Source organism: Pelodiscus sinensis, chromosome 7, assembly GCF_049634645.1.
Source record: "Pelodiscus sinensis isolate JC-2024 chromosome 7, ASM4963464v1, whole genome shotgun sequence".
Classification (NCBI taxonomy): domain Eukaryota; kingdom Metazoa; phylum Chordata; order Testudines; family Trionychidae; genus Pelodiscus; species Pelodiscus sinensis.
Window position 1 is genome coordinate 56,026,122 of NC_134717.1, and position 12,780 is coordinate 56,038,901.

General features: G+C 36.8%; 1 protein-coding gene across 2 annotated transcripts in view; it reads right to left on the minus strand.

Moving 5' to 3' along the window:
• Nucleotides 1–214: 214 nt before the first annotated feature.
• The window catches only part of BMPR2 (bone morphogenetic protein receptor type 2), a 202,231-nt gene continuing 189,665 nt past the window's right edge, over nucleotides 215–12,780 (minus strand). Inside the window, exon 13 of one of the 2 annotated variants that reach the window (XM_006130743.4) lies at nucleotides 215–10,178. In XM_006130743.4, the coding sequence (XP_006130805.1) occupies nucleotides 9,931–10,178 (248 nt within the window). In that variant the 3' untranslated portion in view covers nucleotides 215–9,930. Of the gene's footprint in view, nucleotides 10,182–12,780 lie in introns of both variants that reach the window. The other variant, XM_006130742.4, reaches the window with a different exon arrangement.

Genomic DNA, 12,780 nt, shown 5'->3' on the forward strand with positions numbered 1-12,780 from the left:
CAAAAGTACAATTTTGCCTAACTCCCCCTCCACTGTAGTGGCCTTACTCTTATACCTAAGAAGAGCTTATTCTGATCAGAGTTATTGGCACATTCAAACTCACTAAACTTTTTGTCATGAATATGATCTTTAATAAATGGAATAATGCACCATTTTACAGCAAGCCTTTTCTTTTAAACCTAAGGATTATCTTTAAGTGTTCTTATCCAATGTGTCTATATCAATACAATCTCTTTATTTAGGTTCATGTGTAACAAAGCATTTTCTTACAAGTATTCATAGAAAACTCTGTAGTGGCTTCACAATATCAGCTTTCATAGTGGCATCAACAGATGATAAAAAAGGAAAAGTAACTTTTAAATTTCATACGCACACTGTTCCATAAAACACAACTTATACAGCATAGCGAGTATTGGTCAGTTTATACAAAAGGAAAATAACTGAAAGTACTATTTATAAGTTTATACATGATACTTTATCTGTAATTTGAGAGAAGAAAACCCAACAATATCGGTTAGCAAAAAGATTCGGATGAGACTCAAATTATTTTAGTCTTTTTTCCCCCCAGAGAAGGTAATGCTCTCTAGGTTATAGTTTTCCTTTCTTTCATAAGGAGAACAGCTGTTTCATATCTCCACATTTCAGCTTATGCAAAACACCAAATGGTGTAATCAGTGTTTGACCATTGTTCTTGCATATTGGGGGGAAAGGTAATTAACAAGAATTGAAAGGTATGATTCCAGCATATATAAATGTGAATACAGCATATCTCCTTTAGGGACCAGGACAAGAAAAATTCATACACAAATATTTTAAAATGTATTTCAATATTGTGAAAGAGTGATAAAAGCCACAAACCAGGAAAATCAAAGTGACAAATGAAGTCAGTATTAACTTGGCCATACCTGCTTTCATGAAAACCTTAATGTTACTTAATCTCATGAACTATTTCCTTTCCTTTCAGTGGTGAACAAAGCAGGTGTATAGTAGTCTGAGACATTTTACGATTAGGCTGAGACTGCATCATCATCAAGTTCTGAACACACAAGATTGAATCAAGCGCTCCAGAAAGAAATCTTGCAAATTATTACTCTGCCTGAAAAATGAATAAATCATTTGACCGTGAAAACTTTTAGACGCCTACTGGGCTACTAAACTATAAAGAAAGGAACTAGTTTCAATCTTTAACAAAATGGCAGATGGATGGAAAGGAGCTTATCTAAACCGAAGCCAATTACTGAATTTGTTGAAATATGGATTATGTATTGAAATTAACTAGCATGGCACCTTTGGAATTATTGAACTTGAGATAATTACAGGTCAAAGCAGTTCACAGGGTTCTATCTTATTTTGCAACGATGTAAATTAAGCCACTTAGAGCCCAGCGTACTATAAAAGAACCTTAGCGTTAATGAGAAACAGGCACTTTATCTTAAAATTTCCTGCCAGCACTACTATTGGTACAGCTCCACTGTCATGGTTGGACTATTGTAGACTTGCTGCTGCAGCTTTAGTTATATCATCTAACCCTCTCAAAATGCCAGCACCCAGAATAGGACTGTGTAGATTAGCATTCCCACTATTGGAAACACCACCAGTGGAAACAATGGTGAGAAATTATAGAAGGGGAAAAACCTAATGTAAAGAAACTAAAGGGTCTTGATCTTGCTTCCACTGAAATCAGTGGCAAGATTCTCATTGATTTTAATGAAAATTAGATGAAATCCTAACTGCTTTTTTTAGACAAAGTTATACCAAGTAGAATTCACATTTTGATTTCCAGGAGATCCAAAAGCTTGATCCTGCCAAAAGTCATTGTAAGTTTTATCATTGACTTCAGTGAGAGCAGAAGAAAGCCCAAAATGTTACATCTGTTTACTATTTTGCAATAAACTAAACTACACTTTAATACAACACAAAACCAAACAGATATATTATGACTTGAAGCTTTGTATAACCTTTCAGTCCAGAAGGGATTTTTTCTCCCAGTAGATCTAGGGCCCTGTGAAAAGTTGGGTTTATACTGGAATTGTACACATAACCTTAGCTAGAACATCACAAAGATTTTGTAAAAGAAAATGTCAAATATTCTTTAAATATCTTAGATTTATTTCAGACTTAACTTCAACTTAACTTTTAAGTTGAGTACAACTTAAAAAAACCCGAACAATTTTTAATTATTTACAGCTTCAAATGCATTTCATATTGACTGCATTCCCCATTTATTACTTCTCTTCAAAGTAAATCAATATAGCCCAGACACAGTCAATTGACCAGGTTCCATTCTGAGGGCTATTAAGAATTTAGGGGGAATTGTATGAGTTTCATAGTTGTAGTCCAATTTCTACTGCAACACAGAGAAGATATAACTAAAAAAAATGAAAACTATGTATTTAATTATATGTGCCTATTTAATACCAAACTCATAGTTTTTAAAAATGGAATTACTGTATAACCAGGGTCGACAATGACTTGGAGGGAGAGGAGAAGGGCAGCTGCCCTGGGCCCTTTAAATCACTGCTGGAACCCTGGGTGGCAGGAGTTGGGCAGTGCTAAAGGTCTAGCGGGGGAGCCTAACCTCCAGCCCCACCCCTTCCACCCAAGGCCCTGCCCTTCCAGGGGCCTGGAATGGGGATCCCCCCACGTTGCCCAGCAGCCCTGCAGTTCTGTTTTTGTACAGGAACACATATATATTTCCATACATATCCATTTTAAAGACAAGGATGTGTTATGACAGCGGTTCTCAAGCTTTTTGGGCTCCAGAGCCATTTACATGCGTAACAATTTATGCGGAGCCCCAGCGGAGTGTGTTAATTGCGTCAGTTCAAGGCGATTCTCAATTATGCTTCTGAAGGCTTTCCAGTTTGTCAACATCGCGGAACCGCTGGGGCTCCGCGGAGCACAGTTTGGGAAACGCTGTTATGATATTCCATTGCAATATGTATCGCTTTTGCAGTAAGAAAGGGTTAAAAGTAAGGAGTACAAAACGTGATGAGCAACTGAGAAATACAAATCTACCCCAATGATATGCTGGGCACTTGAGTGCAAATTCCACAATCTAAATTTACAGAAAGTGTTGAATGATCTACAGACCACTTTTCATATGCTAATCACTATTCCTGTATTGACTTATGTGTATGAATTTTACTCATCACAAATAGTAGGCAACCCTATTCATGTCACAACTTCTGTGTATATAGCTGGTCCATGATTTAACAACTTTTTATATATATGTAAACCTCTCTAGTCTGGCACCTTTGGGACATGACCGGTGCTGAACCAGAGAATTTCCCAAATCACAGGAGGTCAATATTGTCTAGCAGCATTACCAACACATCCACTGTTTACTGGGCTCTTAGAAGACCTTTAGAGATAAATTAGAGCTAAACAGCAGCACAGAACACTGAGAGCCCGGAATGGTGGCTGTAAACAGACTATAGGACCACAGGGAATTTGGCCACAGCCATGATAATTAAATGATAATTTGGCCACAGCCAGCTAACTAAAATCATTCCAGACCACGGATGTTGCCAGACCAGTGTGTGCCAGAGTAGAGAGGTTCAACCTGTATCAAAAAAGGTGGGAAGCAAATTTCATTATGGGCAGTGGGTCAAATCCTGAGAGGTGCTAAGCACCAGTAACTACAGACTTTATAGTTGAAAGTCAGGATCTGGAAGCTGTGAATGCACGTCTATATTAAAAAAAAATCAAAGCATGTAAAAGATTACATGTAAAATATGTTGTTCTGACATGTTTTGGCAATAAAACACACAGCATATATATTATTTCCACAAAGCCTATGATATATAGATAATGTTTAAAAGACAATGTAACTGTGATATTTTCATGTAACAATTACATTAGAAAATGACTACGAATATACTTCCATAAGTGTAACGCTAGTTGAATATGGGGGGGGGGGGGCGCGCAAGGGGAGGTGAGGGTTTCCTCTCTGAAAAAATCTTTAGTGTTCTCATTAGAAAACATGGAGGGGTTCAGGAAATGGTATGGGTTTGAAACTATGCAACATATATTACATACATCAGATGAATTTGCTGAGTAAGAATATATTGCTTATCGAATTTTGTTTGATAATCTCTTACATACATATCTATTTCCATGTCTTTTTAAAAATATTATGTATCTTTTCCTGTAGCATTCAGGATTAAAGAGCTTTTATGGAATAAATTGTTGGGTGGGAGGATGTTTACTTTCTAAACAACTCCATATCAAACATTTTTCAGTTTATCTATGAAACCTGCAGGAATCCCTCTCACTTTTGTTTTTGCCACATTAGTCTTTGAAAAAATAACTGTGTTGCTACTGAAACAAGGTAATTTTCTAGATATGAACAAATGGCAGAAAAGACTATGAATTGGACTATTATGTTAACAAAACATAATAAAGAAAAAAATTGTTTTTCTACAATGAAGTGTTTCTGGGTTTGGATGATAATATAATCATATCGCATCTTTTTTTAAAATTAAATATCTCTTTACTTTTAGATCTACAATTCAAATACACCTAGGACTAGCAAGATTGGGATTTATATTTTAATTATTTAGCTTGTGTGTATTTGAAGAGGCATTATCGGGAACATTTCACCTGAATTTGCTCATAATCTACTCATAAATCTCTATTTTGTTAAAAAGAAAATAATTTATCACCAAAAAGACACGTCTAAACATATGGCTAGAATTCCTATTCTTAAAACTAATTGTGTAATGTTGATAAATAACTGTATAGGAAACGTAGGAACAGACAACATATCTGCCTGGACAAATCTTTTACATTTAACATGTGATTCTCTAAAAGCAATAAGATTTCTGAATGGCCTATAAAAGATAGGCCACTTATGTTTGTTGTAACATTTTACTTGAATTCCGTATTAGAAGTGAACATATAAAATATTCTACCATAGCTTATTTGGCACAATCCATTACTATTTACATTATCACGTTTTGACATACTTATCTTGTCTATATTATGCATTTAGAAAAATTCTAATTTATCAACTGTTATCCTTACCCACTGATGTGTTTTTTTTTTTTAAGAACAAAGAAATGAACTGGACTTTCCAAAACTGAATTACTGTATATTAGTTAGCCAACAGGTTTGATTTGTAGAATTCTCTCTCTTGTATTTGACTCCCCAGGGTACTTTTATGAACTAAAATTCAATGTAATTTAATTACAAGGGTTGTGTTACTGTCAAAAAGATAAGATTACCTACTGTGAGCAAAACAAGGGCATTGCAAATTATACATCAGAATTAAGTCATATTTAGCCTCACCTCATCTAACTCTGCACAATTCAAACATTTTAAAACACACCTACCATTTGTCTGGGTTGATCTTACAAGTAATGCAGTTACTCCTTTTGAACTATAATTCATATTGGGATAAAGTGTATATATTTCTACTTTGTTACAAATTATATGTATTCATGATAAATTATACTACTTACTTTCTAACTATTATTATTTACCCCAAAGGTTTTCAAAACAATGTTAGAGAGAGGAGAAATGTGAGCAAATTAAACACTTGCTTTTAGGATACTTAGGGAAAACTGAAAAATGTCAAAAAGACTTTTTCCATCTGGTGCAGTAATTTTATTAAACCTTTTGATTGCATCAAGCATAAAAATGTTGGAATTCTTATAAAGCATTGGCTTAAAACATAGACTGGTTAATCAGCCTTGTCAGAAAGCAGCAGTATTTAGAGCAAATAATTTTTCCCTTCCTAGCTTGTTTCAAGTGAGGCCACATCTAGGTGTACAGTGCTGCAGTGGCATAGCTATATACCTATAGCTGCACTGCAGCAGTGTGTCTGGTGAAGACGCTCTATGTCAGCAGGAGAGAGCTGTCCCACAGGCATAATAAACCACCTGGCATAATAAACCATTTTGAGAATGGCAAAAGCCGTGTCAGCATTAAAAGCTCTCCCACTGACATACTGATGTGTGCACAAGTACTTACGTGGATGTAACTTACGTTTCTCACAGGGGTGGCATGTTTACATTCCTGAACAACGTACATTTTACCGGCATAAACTGTAGTGTAGATAAGAGTATTAGATAAGAGGGAAAGCATGTGGTACAGAGACTCCTTAGCAAAGAGCCCCTGTTCTTTGCAAACATCCCTCACCTCAGACTTGACAAATTCACTGCACCAAATACATCTTACAGGATATTTATCCATACAAAGTAACATGAAAGGTATTACAGAATAGCTCCTTCCCTGTGAGATGTATGTAAGGATATTTAAGAAATAATGTATTTATATGGACGTGGAGTAAAAATTCATCACTGTTTCAATGGTATCATTTAAGCAAGATGGAGCTGTCCTCCCTCCTCATCAGCCCCTGAAGCAATGCAAGGCTCTATCATCTAACCTGGCCATATTTCAGAACCATGAATGGAAAAACCATCAAAGACAATTGCCAATGACTGAAACCACTGACAGGAGATCACCAGAGCTATGAATAAAGACAAAAGTGTGAAAGGCTCTCTAGATCCATTCACTGAGGAAAATCACTTAAGGAGCATGGGGTTTTCATTAACATTTAGGATCCTGATTCTTGTGACACCAGCCACCTTTGCTGCTGGCTAAACCCTGGGGAGTGGGGGGGAAGACTATCTTATTATAGAGGATAGAAAACCATTGGTTAGCGTAGACCTAGGTTTGCATTGTCCCAGTTGTTTCTCACTTCTAGTTAAATCTTTATTCTTAAATAAACCTATTTTTGTTTTAGTATAAGTGCTCAGAAGTGCAGTGATTTAAGGTAAAACTGGTAAAAAGGATGTGTGTAGAATTTCTGAGTAGCTAGTGTCAGGGACTGGTATCAACAGGGAATAAATCCAAAGGGCTCGGAAATTGGGGGTGCACCTATTAATAACATGCAAGTTGCAATTAGAGATGGCATAGCTCAGAGAAAAGTACTCAAGTGGCAGAATGGCTCATGGTGTCACGGAGCTAACAGCGAGCTATTGCCAAGGAGGACTCTATCTCGTTGGAGGCGGGGGGTGAAGAGGGAGAGGGAATCAAGGTGACTCAAAATACTGGGTGCCCTGAGAACTGTCAGAGTGTTTTACACATTTTTAAAACCAACACTCTGAAATGATGATAAAGGTTATACTTAAGGCAAAGCAAAAATAACTGTGAGCCATCTTCATTATGCACGATACGATTGTTGCAAAAACCAAAATGTTGTACTCTAGAAAGTCGCACATAAATGCAAAGAAGTGTGAAGAATTTCAAGTTAAGGTAAACCATAAAAGAAACAAAAAGCCTAGGCAATATTATGACCATAGTGCCAATAATTCAGAACAGTGTGTAATGTAAGTCAGCTGAAAAGTGGCAAGTTTTCAATATCTAGGATTTGCAATAGCAGCAGATGGCAAGCAGGAGAAAGAACTGAAAATAAAATGGAGAAATAGCAACATAAAGAAAAGAGACTGCACATGTATACGTTAGGTTAACAAAGTTGTGCCTAAGGGTACGTCTAAACTACATGGCTCCATTGACGGAGCTATGTAGATTAGTGTACTCGAAAAAGGGAAATGAAGCGGCGATTATTTAAATTCATTTACATCAAAATGGCTGCCGCGCTGTGCTGATCAGCTGTTTGGCGGCACAGCACAGTAGTCTGGACACTCCTCATTCCACGAGGCATAATGGGGCGGTCAACAAGGGAAGCCCTTGTCGACCGCGGAGCGTCCAGACTACCGCGCTGTGCCGCCAAACAGCTGATCAGCATAGTGCGGTAGCCATTTTGATGTAAATGAAGCGGCAGTTATTTAAATTGCTGCTTCATTTCTCTATGTCTAGAAACCTAATTTACATGGCTCCGTCGATGGAGCCATGTAGTCTAGACATACCCTAAGAGAAGAGCAGGGGCCTTTATTTGGGTGGTACTTAAAAGGCAAAGTTGGGAGATCATGTTCTATCCCGATTTGTACTCCAGCAACTACTCTGCACCAGAGTCTGATCTCAATTACACCAGTATAATTGCAGAATAACTTCTCTGAAGTCAATGAAACAAGCAACTCTGGGTTTATACAAGAGAATCTGCCCTACAGCATTTAAGAAGCATGGTAAGATGCCACAGAGAGATAAGAATGCAAGCAAGGAAACTTGGGAAATAGAGTCAGATGTGGAAGGCCATATATATTAGAAAAAGTTATGGGAAAGATTGTACAAGAACAAGATCAAGGAAATGAATGGACAGAAAATCAGATTCAATCAGTTGAAAAAGGCAAGTTTGGTGGCAAATCTTGACTGTCAGCACCTTGCCATAGGAACATGGAATGCTGACTGAATACTTTTTTCCAGTTTTTTTGGTGTTGGGACATAAGCAATTTTTAAATACAGCTACAAAACTTTGCTCAATTCCCCATCATGCTAGATACAGTTTTTTAGCTAATTAAATTTATTTAATCAGGATAAACAAAGACCTCATGTGGGGCAAAAGTAATTACTTCTTTTTATATAGGCAGTAAGTATTAATATCCTGGAAGAAGTTGTGGTCACTTACAAGGGATAATGGTCAAAAATACATATGTAATATTACATATATTCTGAATGTTTTCAGTATAAAAAATTGAAAATTCTCCCCTATGGCCATATATTTTAAAAGTGTGTGTTTAAAATTCTAATAGCAAGATGAATGAAGAAGGCTAGAAAAAACTCTGAAAACTAGTTTTCACTTCACTCAGCTGCAGCCAGTTAGGATAAACATACTTGCATATGTAACCTGATGGACATAGCTACAGACCTCAGTATTTACCACTACAGCGGTATTTTATTTAATAGACACTTAGCTGCTCATCATATGACTGTTTTGTGTTAATTATAAATCAGGTTTTTTCTCTTGTAAATAAAAAAGTCTTAGAACATCTTACTTATACTCAAGATCTTAGTAGGATAGTTCATTAGGATTTTCTGATAAATACACATTAATAGAGCAATCAATAACAAAATCTTCATAAATACAAACTGTGAAACTGCAGGAAAAATGGCGGACTTACTTTGTTTCCTAATATTTTGTTCAACACTATCTTGCTTAGAGCTTCTCCTTTCAATTTCATAACTCCTATAAAGGAAACTGGTTAAGATATGGAAGGCTGAAAAGAAAGGCAACTGAAATCATACTTTGCTTGTTTCTTTTAAAAGTCCATTCAAGTGGGGAAAATTCATGCATTTTCCTTTATAATCGTAGAGCTCAGTGATATATATATATATATATATATATATATAGTTAGGCAGCTGCTTCAAGCTGGCTATGGTGTGCAAAGTTCACTGTCATGAATGACCAACTGCCAAATTGTCAGGAAAAAAATTAACAAATACTCACAAAGAGGAGAATGTGTGGCAGTTTTATAAACACACTTTCCAATAAAGCGTACTGTGAACTATAGACTATTGCACATTTCAACATAACACAAGAAAAGTAGGGCATTCAAAAGATAATACACTCTGTAACATAGAAACATACCAAGTAATTTGTGCACAGAAATCAAAACATGGATACAAGACACCACTGCAGTCAAACCTGTCTTAGAGTCTGCTTATGTTTTAGTGACCTTTAGGAACTGGTCCAAACTGATTATCAGCAATACTTTTTTTTGTAATTTTTTTAAAAAAATATTTTGAGACCACATTTTTGATACACATATATATAATTCTGTGGTCAAAAACAGACAGACTTAACTTTAGCGATACTAAATAAAAGTGCAAAAACATTCAAAAAATGAAACAAAATTAAAAAATATGGAAGCATAAGCTAAAAAATTTCTGCATAGCTGAAATCTATTTAAAGCGAGTTCTTGACAGGGGATGCTGACAGGAGGTGAAAACAGTTTTTTTTTAAATGTCTTCTGCACGTTTGTTTCAAATAATGCAAAAGTGTCATTGTCGGCTTTTTAAAATATTTCACAGGCAGTTCACTCCTGCATCCTTAGACACCATTGTTGTGGCTGTTCCTCCTTCTGCAAGGTAAACAGCAGTGTTGGATTTAGCGTGGACTGCCCTGTCACTGCCATTGTTATTGACTTCGCAGTCAAGTGGTTCAGTGGAGATGACCCATGTTGAAGGTCGCCACCGCTTCAGTGAATATGGAGTTTTCACACGTTTCTTGATTTTTTCTCCGGAGCCTGGTTTGCCATCTTGTGATGAGTCACCTACTGAAAATAAAGGTAGAAAATAAAATGTTAGAAGAAGAGCATGCTTAAGGAGTTCAAGGTAGTTACATGTACATGAAAGATGAAAAACAAATCAAAACTAGCTACAGTGACAAAAGGGATGACTATGATTTATGTACAGTAGGTAACATTAAAACAAAGGGCCTGATACTGGTCTCCGTTACTAGTATGAATGTGTAACTCCAGTGTAGTCATTTCAGTTACTTTATGTATACAGTGGTGTCAGAGACTAGAATCTAGTCAGCATTTACATTAATGTGACTTTTGTAACCATGCTATTTTTCTGTACTTGGAATGGGAGACATAGCTGCACTGCAATATTACGGGACAGTAAGTGCTGAGTTTTTAAATGGTATCATTATATCATTTACCTTTTAAATTCCATTTTCCTGACAAATATGTTCTTACATATGTGACCCCAGACGAAACCTAGCCTTTCATTTTGAAGCCAAATGTTCTATTCTCTGATTTTCCTGAATCAGGACTGGAGTCTGGGATGGTGAAACCTACAAAACAGCTGTCTGACACCTTTTTTATGTTTAAATATCAACAATTAAGATTGGATTGTAAAAAAAAATCCCACAAAACAAAAATCCCCTATACCTTCTTTATTTAACCTGTAAAAGGATGAAGTGAGAGAAAAGTACTGCAATAAAAAATAAAAACCAAACTTAACTTAATTCATTTTACTAAATTAGAAGAAATGGAAGTGAGAAAAACATTCCAGGAGCGAATATTTAACTGTATTTCCTGGGTGCAGTTGCTGAGCTGCATACTTCTTTTACAAAAAGAATCAGTGTGTTTTAGATTGCTAACTTAAACGTGTTTCCCCAGTTTCTGCTGGGAAAGAATGTGGTTGCTTTCACTCCCCAAATCCAATCAGTTCTACATCTCTTCTTCTTTGCAGAGCTCCTCTGCTGCTGCTGTCCCTTGGGTATACTGAAGACCTAAAGCCTCCCATTTTCTCCTCTGGCATCTGGGCCCTCTGCTCCTCTTCCTTTCTCCTCTAAAAAAGCAGTGGCTTTGAGGCCACTGCCCCTTTCCTTCCTCAAAAAGAGCTAGTGTACTTTGGCCATTCTGCTCCTTTCCTGCTCATCCCCCCAGAGCAGCCTGCAGTTCTCCACCCAGGCAGTATTTCCACTGAGTCTGAGCAAGCAGTGGATAGGCTTTTCAAGCTAGGAATGCAGCATTGTCTGATATATCAGGGATGTTAAAATAAAGTATTACAATAACTAGTTACATATTCCATTATTTTTAAATGACTGGCTATATTATGTTAGCAGGTTCTCAGAATAAGAACATCTAATTTTACTGTGGCAAACAACAATTAGTTATATAAGTTACTGTTCTTAAAACTATTCTAATCCTGTGAGCTGATGTCTTGGTACCAATACTGGTATGCAGCTCTCACATATGATTAGCATTAGGGATGTAAAGGGTTCACTGGTTAACTGGTAAGCATCGGCCTTATCAGCAAGCTTACTGGGGTAACCTGTTAACCAGTGGCCCAGCCAGGCTGGAGCATGCCTGGCCCACGCAGGCCCGGCCTGCAGCATGGCAGGCTTGGTCTGACCTGGCTGGAGTAGCCCATGGCACAATGGACCCAGTTGGGCCCACCATGCCATGGGCAGAGGGATGGTCTAGCCTGGCCCTCTACTACGGGATCCCGGTTAACCATAATGTTTAATCAGTTAAATTTTTAAACGTGATTTTACATCCCTAATTAACATTAGGTACCAGGGCCGAGACCTGAAAGTGTCATTATGGGGTTCAGAGTAAACAGAAAAATTACAAAAAAAGCAGTCATATAGCACTTTAAAGACTAACAAGATAGTTTATTAGGTGATGAGCTTTCATGAGGCAGACTCACTTCTGCCCCACAAAAACTCATCACCTAATAAACTATCTTGTTAGTCTTTAAAGTGCTACATGACTGCTTTTTTTGTTTTACAAAGATCAGACTAACATGGCTACCTCTCATAAAAATTACCGACTTCTCCAAATGTTTTTTTGGAATCCCAGTATACTATGTATTTCATCCACATAATGTGTATGTATGAGAAATTAATCAAGAGTAGTATAAAGCAACATATATTTAGATATAAATAATTTTAAAAATTACAGAATAAGTATGAACCCTTTGGGCTTCCACAGCAAAGGACACAAGAAGCCACAATGAGCTTTTTGTCTTTTACCTGAAAGGCAAAAGCAATCACAAGGTTACAGGTAAACTTCTCCATTTGTTACAGCTTCTGCTGATTCCCTGTTCTGTTCCATTTCAAAGGCTTTCTTATGGTGTTGGTTTTTTTTAAAGACATTTCCTGAATATCCCACCTTTCCGAAAAGAGGCAAGGTAACTGTGATTGGAAGCCTTTGAATGTGCTTAGGTAGCTAAGGAATATCATATAATAGCAAAGTTATTTGGAGTAGCAGCAGAGGAGCTCTGCAAAGAGGAAAAGGTATAGAACTGATTGGATCTGAGTAGTAAAAGCAGAATTGATTAGAAAGAGAACCAACTTATTCCAGGGTTGGGAATAAATACACATTTTTGGGCCAAGAAGCACAAAATTAATTTAATGAG